The 19,466-nt window shown below is 44.4% G+C and overlaps 1 protein-coding gene and 1 long non-coding RNA gene across 4 annotated transcripts in view; one reads left to right on the top strand and one right to left on the bottom strand.

Annotated features, from left to right (window-relative positions):
* The window catches only part of RBM20 (RNA binding motif protein 20), a 196,513-nt gene extending 185,215 nt beyond the window's left edge, over positions 1 to 11,298 (bottom strand). For all 3 annotated transcript variants that reach the window (XM_019459411.2, XM_019459412.2, XM_019459415.2), the window contains exon 1: positions 10,905 to 11,298. In XM_019459411.2, the coding sequence (XP_019314956.2) occupies positions 10,905 to 11,086 (182 nt within the window). In that variant the 5' untranslated portion in view covers positions 11,087 to 11,298. The remainder of the gene's footprint in view (positions 1 to 10,904) is intronic.
* Positions 11,299 to 11,305: 7 nt separating this feature from the next.
* Positions 11,306 to 16,684, top strand: LOC109272891 (uncharacterized). The gene is made up of 3 exons (XR_002082649.2): positions 11,306 to 12,532; positions 13,912 to 14,042; positions 16,292 to 16,684. It is a non-coding gene; the product is annotated as an uncharacterized LOC109272891 (long non-coding RNA).
* Positions 16,685 to 19,466: the final 2,782 nt, after the last annotated feature.

Raw genomic sequence — 19,466 nt, 5'->3', positions numbered from 1 at the left:
AAGGCAGCAAATCAAATGCCAGAGTCAGATTGGCTCATGGAATTTAAATTGGGATATGGATTTCACTTTAAACCAAAAGGCACACTCAAAGCTAGAAGAAGAAAGAAAGGAAAAAAGAAACAGGAAATAATGTTTTTAATTGGAATGTTTAGTTATTCTCAAATTCAATCAACCTACTTTCAGATGTATTTCAGCAATTTTTTCTATAATATTTTCCTTGCCAAGTGATGAGTTTTTTATCAATTATTTTGAGGACAAAGATATTTACATAGAGATGATATGATCACATTAATTTATAAAACATTCTCTCATCCCAGCCTCACATTACTAGTTTTTTCATAAATATTATTATTTTTTAGCTTTGCTGAGTCCTTGTAAGTTTGTGACATGATTTCTTCATTTTTTTAAATGTTTATTTATTTTTAAGAGAGAGAGATAGAGCATGAGTGGGGGAGGGACAGAGAGAGAGAGAGGGAGACACAGGATCCAAAGCAGGCTCCAGGCTCCGAGCTGTCAGCACAGAGCCCGATGTGGGGCTCGAACTCATGAATCGCAAGATCGTGACCTAAGCTGAAGTCGGACGCTCAACCAACTGAGCCACCCAGGCGCCCCTGATTTCCTCATTTGTAAAATGAGGAGAATAACAGCACTTACCTCACAGGATTATTGTTGGATTTGATGATTAAATGCATGTAGCATACACAAGGTGCTTAGAGTAGTTGGTAGCACACAGGAAGCATCCAATGAATGTTAGTTGTTACTCACTTTATTATCGTTCCCTTTTATAGATGAGACCACTGAGGCTCAGGGAGAGTGGTGGCAAAGCTGAATCTAGAACACAGAGCAGGCTTGCTCTTGATTCTTTTCGCCACTCCACACCATGTTCCCCACCCATACATATTTTGTGCATGAAAATAAGAGCACCAATCTGGAAGAGGCAAAAATAGCTATGTAATTTAAATCTAAAAAGCCTGAACAAACTGGTAGGCACAGACCAGCTCTGGGACTCACCCAGTTTAGGCTCCAGGGCAAGTCATGAGTCACTTTTAAAGTCAGCTTCATATAGTGGTTTTGAAAAGGAAAATAAAGGGTTTCTGTAAAGGGCTGACTTAGCTTCAAGAGGATGCCTAAAAACGTCGTGTGAGCTAGCAAAAATTACATTAGCATCGATTCATGCCATGAGCATGAAGGGGGATTTATATTCTCTCTGTAAGAACATTAAAAAGTACTGCAGCCCGTGACAAAATGCCTGCCGTGGAGGTTAAGTGGGAAGTGAATGGCCCCATCGGTGAAGTCAGGATGAGAAAAATCCAGTCTCCTGATAGTATCTAAGGGCCTGTACAGCACACACATATTCGCAAGGCCTACTGATTTAAACCATTTACCCAAACTAATCCATTCTAAAGTGAATTTATTTATCATTTCAGTCCCACATTTCATTGAAGGGGCTTTTAAAACATGGTGAAATTAAAAGATAAAACCACAGGAGCACCTGGCTGGCTCAGTCAGGAGAGCACGCGACTCTTGATCTTGGGGTCATGAGTTCAAGCCCCACGTTGGACACAGAGCTTACTCAAAAAAATAAAATATATTTAAAAAAATTTTTTAATATTCATTTATTTTTGAGAGACAGAGAGAGACAGCATGAGCGGGAGAGGGCAGAGAGAGAGAGGGAGACCCAGAATATGAAGCAGGCTCCAGGCTCTGAGCTGTCAACACAGAGCCCAACACGGGGCTCGAACTCACGAGCCGTGAGATCACAAAGAGAAAAAATGTCCTGTTACGATGGAGAGATCTGTCAGTGATGACGTTAACCAACAGATCAAACTTAGTGGAATACACAGCATCCACTGCAGATCCTTGCCAAAATGCTTAACCTGAATTTGGCCATGAGGAAATAATAACATATCCAGATCATGGCTCATTCTACAAGACAACATAGCCTGGTATCTTCAGTCATGAAGAACAGAAAAAGGTGGGTACAGTTGTTAAGTTAAAAGAGACCTCACAGGGGCGCCTGGGTGGCTCAGTAGGTAAAGCATCCAACTTCGACTTCAGCTCAGGTAGTGATCTCACGGTTCTTGAGTTCAAGCCCTGTGTTGGGCTCTGTGCTGACAGCTCAGAGCCTGGAGCCTGCTTCGGATTCTGTGTCTCCCTCTCTCTCTGCCCTTCCCCCATTGTGCTCACTCGCTCTCTCTCTCTCTCTCTCTCAAAAATAAACGTTAAAAAATAATAATAATAAAATAAAATATATAAAAGAGACATCATAAACAAATGCACTTGTGAATCTCAGCCAGGGGATTTTAAAAAGAGCTATAGGGGACATTTTCCTGAAAATGGGAAAAGCTAAAAACCTAGTGTTCATTAGGGAAAATTATTTAAGACTAATTTCCTTTGTTATGGTAACAGAACTACAGTTATGCAACTTATATACTTCAAGGACAAAAAACCCCAAAATGTGATGCCTGGCTTGTCTGGCAGAATGAGATGCTCTGGAGAGGCCAGTCTACCGCCATTTGCAGAAAACCCACGGGGGTGGGGGGTGGGGGGGTGGATAGGGAGCAGAGAGAAGGTAACATACCTACGGATGCTTTTCAAGTCCCCTTGGGGGATTGAGCAGACTAGTGCCAGTAGATAAATGGCTGGTTTATGAATGTTCTCCATTTCTCTCTTCTCCATCTCCAGGCACACAACAGGGTAGCCTAGCAGAAAATACAATACACAGGGCGATGAGGGTTCCTGCGCCAACCCGACCACTGCCCTTGCAGCGTGACCTTGAATAATTCACCTGCCTTCTCTGATGCTCACTTGCCTTACCTAGAAAAACAGGACGGCTGGGCTAAAGCAGCTCTCAGAGGCCTTCTAGGTCTGAAGTCTAAGACACAAACGGGCAGTTCAGTCTTAAAGATAGTGCAATACCAATATGAAATGTCTATTCCTAGTTTTGTTTTTAAAAAACAGAAAGTTTTGGGGCGCCTGGGTGGCTCAGTCGGTTGGGCGTCCGACTTCGGCTCAGGTCATGATCTCACAGTCTGTGAGTTCGAGCCCCGTATCGGGCTCTCCGCTGACAGCTCAGAGCCGGGAGCCCGCATCAGATTCTGTGTCTCCCTCTCTCTCTGCCCCTCCCCTGCTCCTGCTCTGTCTCTCTCTGTCTCAAAAATAAACAAAAACATTAAAAAAAATTAAAAGAAAACAGAGTTTTATTTTTTTCTGATTATAAAATTGATACATACTGAAAAAAAAAAGTAGAAAGTGTTTAAAAAACACACACACTAATATTGAATCACCTATAGTTAGAACTATTGTTAGCATCTTTATATTTGTTTAATGTTTCTCCAGACTTTCAGGTACCTGCACACACACTCACATACCTTTTTTTAAAACGTGACATCCCTTGTAACATGCTGTTTGTACTTTTCGTTGTAGTTAACGATACTATATTCCCTATTACATTCCATATGATTTTATATTCCATAGTAATAAACATAAAAGAACATTATTATTGTAATTGCCGAACGGTACATGAGGAGCAAGCAGTGGTTTATTTTCTCAACTGGGAAACATTTAGCAGGTTTCTAATTTTTTGTTCTTCTAGACAATGCTGTAGTAACTCTCCCGTGCTCATCCTCATTATGCATATAATGTAAAGTCTATATATAAATCAAGATTTAACCACACAACTCATTCCCCTTTTATGCAGAAGGTTAAAAAGTATCTTTTCAAGTGTCAAACAAATCCTCTCCGTAACTGGAGTCTATGGATGACGCTGCTAGTCCTGAGGTCGCAGGGCCCCAAGGAGACCCAGTCCTTGGGAGGCTCTGGAAACATTTCGTCTCTTCAAGGAGGCCACCCGGAAGCCTGAGGCTCTGATTTTGAACACTCAGGATCTCTTCGCGAAGTGTTTTTCAGGCTGAGGTCTGGGCGGCTCCCTGGGGCCCACGGGGCCGACTGACTGCGCCCCACGGTTCCGGACTCCACGTCCAGCCCAGCCCAGCCCCGCTTCGAAAGACGCGTGCGCAGGTCCTGTTGACGTTTTGTGCCTCTGAAAACAACACGGTCACCAAACACATTCCCACCTGCCCGGGTTGAATACAATCCAACTTAGACAAATGAAAAGTATTGCCTCCTGCATTGAAAACAGCACTCTTTTTGCACATTCAAGTATTTACTTCAACACTCCCAAGTAATTAACATTCCAAAATAATTTTTATTTTTAAAAATTTCTGGTGATCAGAAAACAGTATAAAACGTATGCCTTGTCACTGACATTTCTATCTACTTTTCTGACTTAAAATTATAACACTGATCTAAATACGCTTTGCAAATGTTGGAGGAAACATTTGATTTCTTTTTGTAATTATTGTTGTTTCCATGTGTGAGCAATCTCACAAACACGTACCTATGCCCATGGCTAAAATGTAACTGATATGGGATATATTCTGTATCAGATGTATAGGAGAGGGGAGGCATTCTATACTGATGATTACTCAACCATATTCCTGGAGATTCACATAACTTTTTCTTGAAAGGAAAAATTTTTTTCCAGCCTCCGGAGAGGCTGGATTAAGAAGGTTAATTGGCTTGTCCAGGTCACTTGTTCCCAGTCCAGGGTTTTCTTTTCCTCTTGGACCCTCTTGGTCAGAAACCCAATAATTAATTTAGATCAAAGATGTGCATTTTACATTCTCCAACACCAGGCAGATCCTAGATCATTTTAGTCATCAATGAATTCAAAGTAATCTAAATGATTACATCAATGAATTCAAAGTAATCTACAAGAAGTAACTTAATGAAATTAAAACATATTTAAAATACTGTATAGATGACCTTGTCTACTCCTTTAGCATCATGATGCAAGAGGTCAGGTTTAAAGGTGGGTGTAATAAGAGCCAAAAACATATTTGGGAGACAATCTATAGACAAGTTGCAAAATCTGAGAAGTATTTAAGATGTCCAGACAGCCGTGAGTGGCGGTTTCCAGGCTTGGGCCAGAGCGGGAAGTGGCCACTGAAAACTGATGGGTCATTACTGTGATCGAGAGAAAGCAGGTGCATAGAAAGGGCAGCAGCAAATGGCCCTGGTGCATCCTTAAAGCAAATACCCACATTAAAGAAGGGAAAAGTGGCGTGAAAACTATCTTTATGGGATGACAACCACCCCTGAACACATGCATGACCCCCAGCCTTTTGTTTCTGAACACATGGAAAGATTTATTCACCAAACTAAACTGCAAGGTATTAGCACATCCTCATGCAAGCTATTTAACCGTGCCTTTTGCTCATAAAGTACATTCACATCAATATGTACCACCTCCCTGACAGATGTGCTGTCGTCGAGTTGGAAAAGTTGCCTTGTAAACCATCAGGGGACTTATTTATAAAATCCAGCAGGAACTGTAGGAAAGAGGAAGATCATTTAATTTCACTGTAACTTCTGCTACTGCAAAGACTTTATCCTGTTAGGTGGATATATGTGTCATATGCAAATACATAAACAAAATACTGGCGGTGGGGGGATGACTTCCCTTCCACCTCCTCCTCAAACAGCTGCCAGTGAGGACTTGTACCTAACGAAACTTGCTGTCTGTAAATGTTGGAAGACTGAAACCTTAGTTGGGTGCAATTTAAAGTGAACAGCCACTGAGCCAGGCAAATTATCAGCCTACCACCAACACCCTGTTGGTGGTGTTGGGAACCAAATTCACATTCCTAATTCAAAAATGTGCCTTTTTAATTAAAGTCAGGATTTCCCAGTCTTCTCACTGGTGGGAACAAGCAATATTAGGCTTCCAGTATATCACACATATCAGCAAGATTCAGCCAGGTTCATTAACCAGAAAGGGAACTGCCATGTGCTCCTTTCTACAAACCACTAATTACCATCTTCGCCCTGATTCTGGACTACGGATCACTTTACTTCCTGCAAAACTTTTCAGTGCACTATTCTAAACACAGCTACCAGTCACTCGCACCAGCTGTGGACCCACAGCAACTTTCCCTGTTCAAATATACAGGATCATATCAGTCAGACCATCCTAAACAAGATAATTACTGTGGCAGAAAATAAAAATCAGATTAAGTGGGATTTTCTGACATAGGAGACCCTTTCAAGCTTTTGTCTGGCAGGGGGACCACGGTGGAGGAAGGGAGGGGGGTGCCCTGCGTCCCAATTTCTCTCTGGAGTTTTAACTCCACTATCTCAACCTTCTTCCATTCTCGCTTCCCGTGTTTGGTTCAGTCCGTTTTACTCCTATCCCTTGGTTAGACCCCAGTTCCTAGCATTTTTTAGATTCTTGTTTATCAGTGCTGTGAATTGAGCCGTATCAGTTTGTTTACTTAAGGATTAGCTGTTAGGGGCAGGGAAGAAATATTAGTTTAACTGGAGTCAAGGAACCTGCAGCCACAAGACAAATAAATCAGAGAAAGACAGAGAAACTGGAAAATGGGGGATCATTTCACTGTGAGTCAGTCCTGGTGGGGTTTTTTCCCCCCGGTGACTATAAGGACAGGCAAAGAGATCTTAACCGATCAGATCTTAACACATTCCAACCAACAGATTTGGGTTTTTTTAATTATTAATTTGATCAACTGCTAAGAAGGTAGCAAGAGAACAAGTGGATAGAAGAATAAAATGGGGGATCATTTTTTTCTCCCGCCCCCCCCTTAATAGCACTGACATTAGAACAGCTCTATGTACACCATATGCATAGTCACTTACCATGACTAATGGGAATAATGTACTACATTTCATAATACTGATCTCTTTGGCAATTTGAAAAAAACAACAACTCATAACTGGATGGCTACACTTACTATCTAAAACTACAGATCACAATAAACCCTAAATAAAAAAAAAAATTTACAAAAAAAAAAAAACCTTTCTAGAGACGCGAAGAAACTTTTCAGAATGCTAAGAACCCACCCTCTCTCCTTCCCTGTTTTGGGTAAACACTTAATCCTCTCGGATATTTTCTGCTGAACGACGTGCAGCGTAAGACTGTGTTCAAAATTTTCAAAATTCCTTGTACAAGTGTATCCTTGTTTTCCCTAAAAGTGGACTCAAACTGATGTTAGAAACTGGCGCAGATGTTAGAAATTCCATCCTCCTTCCAGAAAAGGACCAAGTGTGAGTGTGAGGTAATGTCCGTTTTTGGCAAATTCTTATTTCCTCCCCGATCCTGGATGGACAACATGCCCATCAAAGTGAGTGGACATCACACACAACTTTCCTGCACACTGCTCCCTAAGAGTAACCTGGAGATCCTTCCAAATGCAGAATGTCTGTAAAATGACCTGCAAACAGAATAACTACTTATAACATTTTCTGCACTGAATCTGGGGAGCCTTTCCTCTGAAACCAGTCGGCCAGTGTCCTAATGCTATGCAGAAGACGACACAAACTTTAGAAATCGAAGGTGGATTTATACATGTAGGGAACACTAGCTATCAAATGCTAAACCAAAACCTTTTCTATTTTTATAATTGACTTTTAGTCACTGCTTATCAAAATAATCTGGAAAGGAAATAAAATAACTCATCTATACTCAGATGTACAAACTAATGTCATGCATTAAACAGTAAGTAATATTTTGCCGCCAGTCAGATTATTTAGGAAAATCACGTACGTGTTCGCCTCGCGGAAGAGTGTGTGCTTCTTTGGTTAATTTTCGCCATGATTAGTGACACTGTATAGTTGCATCTGACAACGGACTTCAATATTTCACACAGAATTTACTGACTCTGTTTCCATTGGGAAAAAAGTTTTAAAACTTACAACCTGAACTTTAGCTTCTGTTGTTCATCCAGGTTAATAAATAACTAGTTGTAAATCAAGAATTAGGTTTGATTTGAAAGCACAAAACTAAAACATAAAATACTTTTGGAAATAAAATGCTGTGAATGCTAAAGGAGATAAGTCCTTGTAAAACACTCACCAGCGCACAGCAATGTTGTCTTCTCCTAATATGGAGAATACACATATTTTAGGTCATCAAATTATTCTGACTTTCTGAACTCATCCCAAATCTTAAGTTGTAATTTATATTTTTTTATTGCCTAAATGGTTTACCTAATGCTTCTTTACATTTTACACAACAATATCTCCACATTGACCAGCTTAGAGAAGGCAAGTTTAAAACAAAGATCTTACAAGATACTAGTTGTATGTCTAAACATGGCTGATGATCTTTACAGGGGATGCTAATATGGGCCAGGAGTCAGGGGTCAATCTGAGCAGAAAGGTCGGGGGCGAGTCTTGACCGAAGCTAAGAATGCAGTACTAAGAAAACTCAATACACCTGACTGGAACAAAAGCACTCTACAGAAATGAACTTTCGTTGCCATCTTCCTGAGTACCGAGACCGGCTATCATAAAACACGTATCAAAATCAGTCTCATTATTCAACATCACACCTCATGCGTTTAGCTACTTACAGAATAAAGCAGTTCTCTTAAGACCAAATATGACACACATGAAGAGGAACAGGCTTTTATTATGATCATGGCTATTATTTCATCAAAGTCCTTGACTTTATCCAAAATGCGAGCGGATATAAATGAAAATCACTAAACACAGACATTAAGAAGTGAAAAAAATTCTTGTAATCCTCACACGCTATGCACATGAATAACATTGATCATCTGCATCATTATGAAAGAGTTCAAAGCTTCTCCTCTTTCGAATTACATAATGACCCCACTAAAATACCTAGAATAAACAAAGGTTCTCGAATAAGATGTATTTAATAGGCCATCCACCAGAGAAGAATCTTATCCTGTGAGCTCTAGCTCACCAAATTTTCAGTCAAGATGTGGGCAATCGATTTTGCGGCCGAGGGCAATCTCCCCACTGCGTTTTCGCAAAGATGGCTGAGGCAACCGGCACCTCATAACTACATAAAAATGGATGCTCAGATTAAATTATGCAAACGTAGTTTCAAAATAACCTGCTCAAGTTTCAGCGCATTAAAGATGGACCTGTAAAGCATTTGCCACGTTATGCCTGGTTCCAGCGCAATTTCAGTGGGTTCTGAGGGGAGCAAACCTCAGATCATCCTTATTGAGAAAGTTTTGGAAACATAAGCGCACAAACATCCATTCCCAGGGGCATAATCACCACCTTGAACGTGGCCCCCTGAACACTGATCTGTCACCGATGCAAAACAAGGCAGGGCCATTAGGCTCTTCTTGAAGTTCCCATCCTGGACTGTTAGCAGAAGGGGTCACCTTTGAAAAGTTCTTATCTCCTAAAGTAATATATTTCAGAGACAGAACTTTCAAAATGGGGAGAACAGGGTAAATGAGACACCGATCTACAAAGATATTTCTGTGAACATAAAATTCCTCGTTTTTTCCTATTTAAATGATAGGAAAACGCATTTACCAATTTACAATACCACAGCAAACTCAATAAATTTAATGTGTAGCCTAATCTCAAGCCACAAGACATTTCTGGTAAGAAGCACATCAGATGTTTTCCAATTAATAACTGGCCAATTAGTTTGTTTGTTTGTTTGTTTGTTTTTAGTAAAGAAGCTTTAGTTTTAAACATCTTTTTCTCTGTTGGTTTATATTTATATTAAGAACTAAAGATAAATTTTAAATAATGATGTACTTAAACTGTCCATCATATTTAGTTAAGTCTTAGCTGAAATAATTTTGCAGAATAGGAACAAAAATAGTGTAAATCATTTTCATGTTCAAATTGTTAGCATCTTGTTAGTCATTGAAAGTCAGGTAAAATCGAATTAAAGCAAAAAGTTGTCACGAATGGAACTTTAGTATTCCACCAGTCAGAAAAGGGGAACCATTTTGTTCTGAAATATGATACCAGTGTTTTTTGATGTCAAACTTGAATTTTCACTATTCTTTCTAAAGTCAATCTTTCGAACAATGTTTAAAACGCCATTTACTTCCAGTTACGCCCCATCGCTGGTTATTTCTCTTACTGCATTTTCATATGTTTGTGTAACTCAAAGCATCAATACAGCAGCCCTGCACACACCCCGCTCTGTTCCCCACGGTGCACTTTGCTGTACTGGGAGCCTTTCTCCCGAATCGTCAGTTTCACCCAACCGCTCATCATTCAGACTCCTCTACACTCTTGAAACTGGTTTTGACTTCAGGACAAGCTGAGGGAAGCCTTCAGGAGAATAAAGATCCTTCAAACAAACCAATATTCTAGGCCTTAAACTATCAAAAAGATCTCGAAAGAACTAATAAAAGATCCGCGTTTTACTGTTACGCCCCCAAAAACCGGGCGGAAAAAGACCTTCTCTGAGCTCGGGGGCCACCCCAACCTACTCCCCGGTTGGGAGGGCCGGCTCCTAAGATTCGCAAGATGGTAACATTCATGCAAAACGGTGGCCGTGGCGAGGCTAAGAGCTCTTGGCGAGGGCCTTCTTGAAAAGCGTGAACACTTCTTTCAGGGCAAAGCAAACGTGTTGTTTACAAACCCTCACCATCCTTTCCACCCAGTGCCACCCGCGGACTGCGCCAGGGACACCATGAAGGGCGGCTGCTTGGTGGCGGCATTTTCCTTACACACCCTCACGGGCGCACACACACTCACGCACGGCTCCCCGCACATTCCAGCGGCCTCTTGGGACCAGAGGGATGAAACAGAGCCTCTGGGCCATTTTCCCCCAATGTGAGCTATTCTCGTTCAACATATCCAGTAACCTTCCTGAAGATAAAGGGGATAAGGAAAAACAAACCTATTTCCCCCAAATAACTTGGCTTTCCTATCCCCAACCTCACGCACAGCCAGAATGACACCGACCCTGCGCAGAGAGAGGACACGAAAACTTCACACGCAAGGCGGCCGCGCAGAGTTCAGCCGCGACGGGACAGATGTAGGTAGTCACAGCGCACCCCGAGTCCCCGCTCCCCTTTCCCTCCTCTTACTTTTGGATGATCTGCGGTAGGCCGGCTGGGGGCGGCGGCGGCGGCGGCGGCATCCCTCGCGGGCCTGGGGGCGCGGGGGCCGCGGGGGGCGCCGGTGCACCCGGCACGCTGCGGGCATCTCTGTCGGGTTGCTCCGGGCCGCTGGGATCCGCGTCCTGGCTCATGGCTGCGGCCAGCACCATGTGAGACGAGGCCGGCCCCGGGCTCGAGGCGAGAGAGCGCGCGCAAAGGGCGGCCCCGGGGCACGGGCGCTCACTGGCCGGGGTCCCCGTGCCCAGTCCCCTTGTCCTTCCCGGTGGCGCGGGGAGGAGACGCGAGGGGCGGGGAGGAGGCAGTCCCGGCGGCGCCGCCTCCTCCGCCTCCTCCTCCTCCTCCTCCCGTCGCTCCCGCTAGCCCAGCCGGGCCACGCAGGGGCGGGGGCCAGGGGGCGTCTCCCCGGCCGGCGGGAGCCGCTCGGCCCCCGGGGGGCTGCTCAGCGCCGGGGTGAGCCGGGGAGCTCTGCCCTTGGACCCTGAACGCGGCCAGGGGAGAGGGAGCCGCGCGCGCCAACCGCCACCTTGCGCCCTCACGGTCCCCGGCCCGGCTCTCCGTAGCGCAGCGCAACCGCGTGAGGCGGCGAGACGCACTCCAGCCCGCCGCCGACCGCCGCGCTCGCGCCTCTGCCGGGAGTTCTGCCGCCTCCGGGTTGTCCCCGGGGACCGCGCGCGCGACCTCGCGCGCTCCTGCCAAGCGGGCCGGACGGAGCGCGCCCCGGGGCGTCCGCGCGCATCGCCAGGGCGAAGTGAGTGGGGCTTGGCACCTTCCGGCGTCTGGAGCCCGGCCAGCGCCACTCTCGTCCGAAGGGCCCGACCCGGCGGGGGAAAAGTCCGGAACCTCCCCCACTTCGGTGGGACGTCTAACCTCCGGTCTTACATGACCAGGCCCGAGGGCTCTCCACATTGGCAGTTCCGGCTGCTGATTTCAGGGGTCTCCGGAAGCAGCCAGTGGGACCGCCGTGGTTTCTCTTCATTTTTCCCGCTACGATCCCGGGAGCGCAAAGACAAAACCATGTATATGTTTTATTCTTGTTATGTATTGGCGAGATCTCGGTAGAAATGTAAAGGATGAAAAGGAGAGAGTTCGCTGACATCGCGCCGCCACCATCACTGCCTGTGTAGTTCCGTTCGCTGTCCCGGCGCCCGTGTGCGCCAGTTCACCTGCACACGCCAGCTCACAGCTGAGGCCGCGGGCATCTGCGCTGAGGAGCCACGCTCAAGGTGCAGCTTAATGTCCTGGCCCGCGAGTTGGAGGTCTGGGGAGGCACCCGGTGCCACAGAAACATCTAGGAGCTGGGCAGAGCTCGTGGAGAGTGGTTATCCAGAAGATCCTTACCGTGCGTTGGGCGCACTAGCTTTCCAAATCCTCTCATTGGCCGCCCGGAGGAAGCAAAGAAAAAGCATCCCTTGGGTGCCTTGGAAGCCAGAGCGAAGGCCAGAGTGTCCCGTGGCCTGGAAAGAAGTTTGCTGGGGGTCTCAAAGCCCACGCGTCCTCCTCCCACAGCCACGTGAAGGAACATTCTGGGGATGCGTTCTCTGGAACGTGGCAACTAACGGAATTCCCTGAAAAATGGTTTCTTCTCTCCCCAGACTGTGAGTTTCTGTCAGTTCCCCACCCCCACCCCCACCCCCACCCCCCCGCAGGCTCAGGAAACTAAGCCTCCCTTGATTTTTGTCATCCAACCTAGATCTTTACCCCTCCCTCTCTCCTACAGATAAAAATGGACCATCCACTCCCTTCCTTCCTTCCTTCCTTCCTTCCTTCCTTCCTTCCTTCCTTCCTCCCTCCCTCCCTCTTCCTCCCTCCCTCCCTCTTCCTCCCTCCTTCCTCCTACAAATAAAATGATATGTTAATTCCTTGTGTTAATAAAGATCGTCGCAACTCAGAAAATGAGTCTCACTAAAAACCCAGGTATTGGTTGTTGCCCCCATTTCACAAATGAAAGGGCGTCAGGGAGATTTGTCCAACCATACATGACTAGTAAGTGGCCATCCCAAAATGAGTCTTCTGAGGCTGAGTGGTTAGCTCATCATCTCTGGTTTCTATCAATAGAGTTCTTGACTATGGTTTCCATAAAACTCCTCCACCTTCCACTGCCTCCCCCTGCCCCCACCCAGGGGAGCCCTGGTTGAGGAATTACCTGAAATTAACATTGCAACTCTTCCAGAAACTAAAGTTAAAACTTCCCATATGCTTGCATTAAAATTTCCCTCTGAGAAGCCCCAAAAACCTTTGTGAAAAGGGCTTTATAGTCAAAAAGACAAACCTGTGTTTACCAATGGAGTGATTCAACATCTGAGTGTCGGTTACCAAATATGTAGATTGGGAATGAAGGACCTGGCTTACACAGTCCTGTTAGGCTTAGGGATCATGTATCGTGCAAATTTGGTGCAGGAGGTATCAATCCAGCAGTTATTACAAACATGCTTCCTTATATCCCAACCTCATAGCCAAATAGAACAACAGATCTCAAACTTCAGGAAGCTGAGTGTCTAGGAGTCACAGTATTGATATACCGATATCCATCCCTATAACACTTCTACTGGCAGAAAAGAGAGAGAGAGAGACCATATTATATGAATGCAGTTCTCTACACCTCAAAACTAATGCATTAGCATATGCGACAAAATAATAACAATGGGTAAAATCTAAGTATTCATTGGGCTTCTCTTTGCTTTTTTTCCTGTAAATTTGAAATTTTCAAAATAGAAAAATTATTAATAATTCACAGGTTGCTTTTCAGAAATCCCATTTATAGCTTAATATTTGCAATTTATGTTTATGTAATAACTGAAATTTAGATGGAAGCAGATACAAATTGAGAGGGAAACACTGCAGCAGAAACCCAAAGCTTGTTCGTGTTCTACCTCAAATCCCCACAAAATGTTGTACAGGATAATAGCAAACAAGCAGACTAAGCAGTACCAGTGAAGAATGTTTTTTTAACTTGTGTTTTCCCACTTCTTTCCAGGAAGAATGACAGAGATCTCCAGCTGGGGTTGCAGCCATTTAAGAAACTGTAGCACTCTTGCTTTTGTGCCCTCCCCAACCCCACCCCACCAGGGAGCGCTTCACCGTTACCAAAGTGAGAAAAAAGGCTGGGTGAGTCACCTTGACAAATGGGGAGCATGACTGGGAGGTGAGGGCTGCTAACATTTCTCTTTGTTCCACTCACGGAAGCATCCTGTCTGTCCTGCTCTACCAGTAAACTAGGATCAGACAGTGAGACTTCTGCTGTCTATGAATATACTGAACATTTAACAGGAGTCAGCTGCTGAGTGCTTTCATAGATTCTTACTTCATACTCACAATGGCCCATGAGCTAGTTACTGTCATCTGTGTGTTAGAATTGAGAAAACTGAGGCTCAGATGGCTGCAAGAACTTGCCCCAGGTCCCCTGGCTTTTAAGAGGCCAAAACAGGACTGCAGTTAGGTGACCTGGTCCCTAACCTCTCTCCACTGCCTCAGTGACAGACATGGAGATGAGATTCCACCTGTCTTCTTTTGCTGTGATGTTGCCTGTGTCTTCCAATGAATGTAAAACGTCACCTGCACTGTGGCTCAACTCTGCCCCTCATATGTATCCAAATCAGTAAAATAATAGGAGGGATCCAAATTGACATCTTACAAGCAAGAAAATTCAGAGAAATTAAGCAACTGGGCAAAGTAGTGGGAAGGCGGCGGGGGAACTAGAACCCAGGTCTCTGTTACTTACTAGGGTCATTCTCAAACTTGCCACAGACTCTGCCGTGCTTCCTAATATTAATAAATATTTGATGGGTTCCAGACGCTAGTTCTAGGAGCTTTTTCATGTTTTATTTCATTTAGTATCACCATTTTGTAGACAGAGAAGCTTGATGAACCTGTGTCCAAGGTCACTAGGATGATAACCAGTGGAGCTAAGCTTCAGACCCTGGTCTAGCTCCCTGCAACTTCCCAAAGGGGAACCAGCCCATTCTCAGCGATGATTGTAAACATTCATCTCTGCAGATGAGATCCCTTAATAGGTACTGCTATTCCACATATGTATATTATTACTGTTATTTTTAATAGATTTACTAGATCGTAATGTTTGATAATTTTCACCCAATGCTGGTGAATGCAGAACACAGACATTCTCACACACTAATGGGTGAAAATGTCAGCTGCTGCAACCTCTTTGGAAGTGAGTTGACAGTGTCTATTAAAACTGCACAAAGCAAACTGACTTAGTAGTTACTTTTCCAGGAATTTATACTGTGCGTTTACATGTAGCAACAACCAAAGCCCCATGTACAAGGGAGTTCATCGTGGCATTGTTCATAATAGCAAAAGCTAGAAACAACCATAGTGCCAAGCAGTGAGGGACTGGGTACATCAAGAGTGGTCCCTACATACAAGGGAATACAACGTAGACCTTAAAAAGCAGGGGGCAAATCTATACAGACTGCTAGGGAGAAATTTCCAAGATGTGTTACTGAGTAGAAAATATAAGCTCCTCAGCAGTATGATTCAATATATGTAAAGCCAAAGATCATAAAACATTTCTAGAAAATTCTACAAGAAATTTATTATTAACAGTAATAACCTCTTGGGGCACCTGGGTGGCTCAGTCGGTTAGGCATCCGACTTTGGCTCAGGTCATGATCTCATTGTTTGTAGGTTTGAGCCCCAAATCGGCCTCTGTGCTGACAGCTCAGAGCCTGAAGCCTGCTTCAGATTCTGTGTCTCCCTCTCTCTCTGCTCCTCCCTCTCTCATGCTCTGTCTCTCAAAAATGAATAAACATTCTAAAATTTAAAAAAAAATAGTAATAACCTCTAGAAATTGGGATGGGGCAAGAACTTTATCCTTTTGTGATTTTTTATATTGTTTGAATATTTGAAATACAATTTTATTGAAGTATATGTATTGTTTGAAACTTTTTTACTATGAACATGTGCTTTTTTAATTAGCTAACTACAAAACTTAATTATTTCTTCAACTAGTAATTCTTAATAATACTTAGCACATTAATAGGATATTTATTTTTAAAGCAAAAATCCATCTGGAAGAATGAAGAAACACATTGGACAAAGTATTGTCCAGAGTAGCCTTTTGATATCCTAACAACCCAGTAGAGATAGTTGAATAATTAAGTTATTGTCAGCAGTCATGTTGCTACAGTTAGACAGTTTACTAGTTTGACAATGATGGATAAACATTAATCAACCTATCAACGTGAGTCACAACATAGTAACTGTTATCTGGGGGTTAATGATAACAGTTACTGCTTTTTTTGAATATTACTCTATGCCAAACTGTCTTAAGTACATACTATTTCTCATTTAATTCCTTACAATCACCAGGTGGTTGTTTTGTGCCCATTTTACAGATTAAAAAACTGAGGCTTAAAGAAGTTCAGCCACCTGACCAGCTATTAAGTGGTGGTGCTGTAGATCGAACCCCAGTCTTCATCACCCCTGGGATCGGACTTTTAACCACTCTGTATGGTGCCATGGTGCATCTTGGTATTATGGGCTTTTGAGACCAGAAGTTTCTCTGCTAAATCCTGGCTGGATATCTCTGATATCTGTCTCCAATCTCTCTCTCTTTCGTCTCCCATCTCTCCACATGACCTGGATTCTCTTTTCCATCCCCCTGAGGTGAGCTTTCTCCATATGCTGACCCTTTTCTCAGAGCTATAGCATGATCTTTTACTTGAACTCCTTGGAATCCCTGGATATGTTTCCAAACAATCATAAAATAAAATCCTGTGCTGGCTTCACTAAGGATTACCTCTCTGAAAACCCAGGAGAGGCAGTGGCTGAAGGATGCTGTTTAAAAATAATATGGTTACTCATGGAACTGGATGCACATTTGAATTTGAAGGAGACAGTCAGGGAACTTTAGCTGAGGAAAAGTGAGGACATGACCCATGAGGTTCTTTTCTGCCTAACAACTCACAGAGAAGGTCCCTCATTGGCTGTGAGGAAGGGCTCAACCTCCATCTCTCTGATGGTGGATTTGTCATCTAGGCCCCCTTGTCCTCTAATGAGCTACACAGGTGTTGTGTTATAATCAGTACAGCAGGTAGCTGGGCATCAGAAAATCCAGGTTCTGGACCATGAGGTGTATTGATTATTCCTAAACAGAAAAGCAGTCATCCCAAACCAAGAGTGACATCAGCACCTTTGTCTTCCCTGAATGCATCACTGCCCCAAACCCAGGTGGCTTGAGCTCTGTCCTTCTACCACTTGTTCAGTACCTGGTGACAAACCAGTAACTGTGGTTTGAATTCAGAGTCCCGGGGGGCTCAAAGCAGGTGAGGGCAGGGTTAAGTGGGCATGGCTTCCTGGAAAAGAATTTTGAGCTGTGTTTTGAAGGATCCAGAAAATGGCTTTATCTCCTTTGCTATTTCCAAGAGAAAGCAGCAGGATATAAGAAGGGGTGTTATAAAAGAAGTCACAGCTGAATTTGGGGGGGGGGGGATGGGAGACGATGGTGCTATGAAATGAATGTGGGAGAAATGTTAGCTGGTGGCTAATTGCGTGATTTAAGTTCCATGGGGCTCCGCACCCCCTGTGGAGACCCAGCTTCTACACTGCAAGCTTAATCCCTGGGGAATGTCACTGTCATTCAGAGGCTGGTAGTGTGACTAGGGCCCCAGCCAAGCAAAACAGCACTTCTCAGAGTCAGGGGATTCCTTTATCGAGCCCCTCCCCCCAATCACCTCCTTCCGTCTTCTCTTATCACTGGGGCTGTCTGTCTGTCAGACCAGTTGGTCATCAGGGAATAAACATCTCAGGCTGTTTGCCCACCAGTTCGGGGATCAGGTGACCATTATGGAAGGCAATACCAGAGGCCTTTGCATGCCAGTGTGACGCCAGGAACAGTGAGAGCCTGTGATGTGCTGACCTCACTGAGCGGGCACCCTTGCAGCTGGCCTGGAGCTGGTGGACGAGTGCCACTCCCTGATGTGGCACCTTTGGTCATCCCAGGGCTACCCCCTGTAGGAGACCCTGCCGAGCCCCTCCCGGCATAGACTCTCCAGTCAGAATAGCTGGATTAGAAACCCAGACCCAGGATCTGTTAGCTGCATGACTTAAGGCAAGTAACTTCACCTTTCTGAGCTTCAGCGTTTCCCTCTGAAGAATGAGAGTAATAACGCCCGCATGGTAAGATTACTGTGAGGATTAAACATAAAGCACTTAGGAGAGTGGTAAAAGGACTTACACTTTCAGCTCTAGGATGAATAGGTCTTGGAGCACCTGGATGGCTCAGTGGGTAGAGTGTGCAACTCTCGATCCTGGGGTCATGAGCTCCAGCCCATGATGGATGTCGAGTTTACTTAAAAAAAAAAAAAAAAAAAAAAAAAAACAATGAACACGTCTGGGGATCTAATGTAAAACATGGTGACAAGAGTTGATAACACAAAGATAAATCTGTGAAGTGATGGATATGATAATTATAACCAGACGGTGGAGCTCTTTCACAATGTATACATACATCAGATCATACCATGTCTTACCTGTCTTACAATTTATTGTCAATTATACCTCAATAAAGCTGGATTTTTTTTTTTTATGTAAAGCACATAGGCCAGTGTCATCTGGCATGTGAATGGGGCTGAGCAAGCTGCTGTTGACTGGTTTTCACATAATGATGACTGAACTTTGCATCGGGGAATCAGTGATCATAATGCACAGTCTTCTCTTGAAAGGGGGAGGGTGATCTGAATTGGGATGGCAGTCACCTTCTGCATGTAAAAGCCCTAGGGTGAAAGGATAGACTTGTAGGAACCATCTGGAAGGGAAGCAGGGAAAAGGGAGTATTGTCAGAACACAGTGGGGAGGAGACCTGCAGCCCTGGCCTTGGGTCCTGGCTCTCCTCCTTTCCAGCCAGGGACCTTGGGCCTTGCTTTGTGAACTCTCCACTCTCCCTTTTCCTCGGCCATAAGATGGGGATCACAAATTGTTCCTTCTTTTGTTGCGAGGCTGAGCACAAGGCTGGCCCAGAGTCATCTCTCAGTACAAGTGGCTGTGATGATGACCTGCTTGGTCACAAAACACCAGGCAGCTCAGAAAATTCGAATCCGTAAGAGGAGGGCCCCCAAGAGAGTGCAAGGGGTGAGGGGTGTGGTTTGGTTCAGTCTTTGGAGGTGGGGGATTTATTGAGGATGGGGGCTTGCTGGGGGGGTTGCCTGCTCCTCAGAACGTTTCACTGAGGAACTTGACTTCTGATGATTTAAAGAATCCCAAAGAAGGCCTGTTAGGATTGGGGAGGGATAGGGTTTCCCCTATCACATGTCTGCTTCACTCTGCTCCCCTCTCCCCAGAGAAGAGCAAATACACATGTCTAAAATATCTAAGGGAGTGTTATGGGTTGAATCGTGTCCCCTAAAAAGATCTGTTGAAGCCCTAACCCCTGGCACCTGTGAATGTGACTTTCTTTGGAAATAGGGCTTTTGCAGATACAGTCCAGTTAGGTCATTAGGTGGGCCCTCATCCAATATGACTGGTGTCTTACAAGAAGAAGCCAACTTAGACATAGATTGCACAGGGAGGAGG

Source organism: Panthera pardus, unplaced genomic scaffold (assembly GCF_024362965.1).
Source record: "Panthera pardus isolate Hobbes unplaced genomic scaffold, ASM2436296v1 HiC_scaffold_22, whole genome shotgun sequence".
NCBI classification, from domain to species: Eukaryota; Metazoa; Chordata; class Mammalia; order Carnivora; family Felidae; genus Panthera; species Panthera pardus.
Note: the sequence above shows the minus strand (reverse complement) of the source record. Positions and strands in the feature narration are given on the sequence as shown.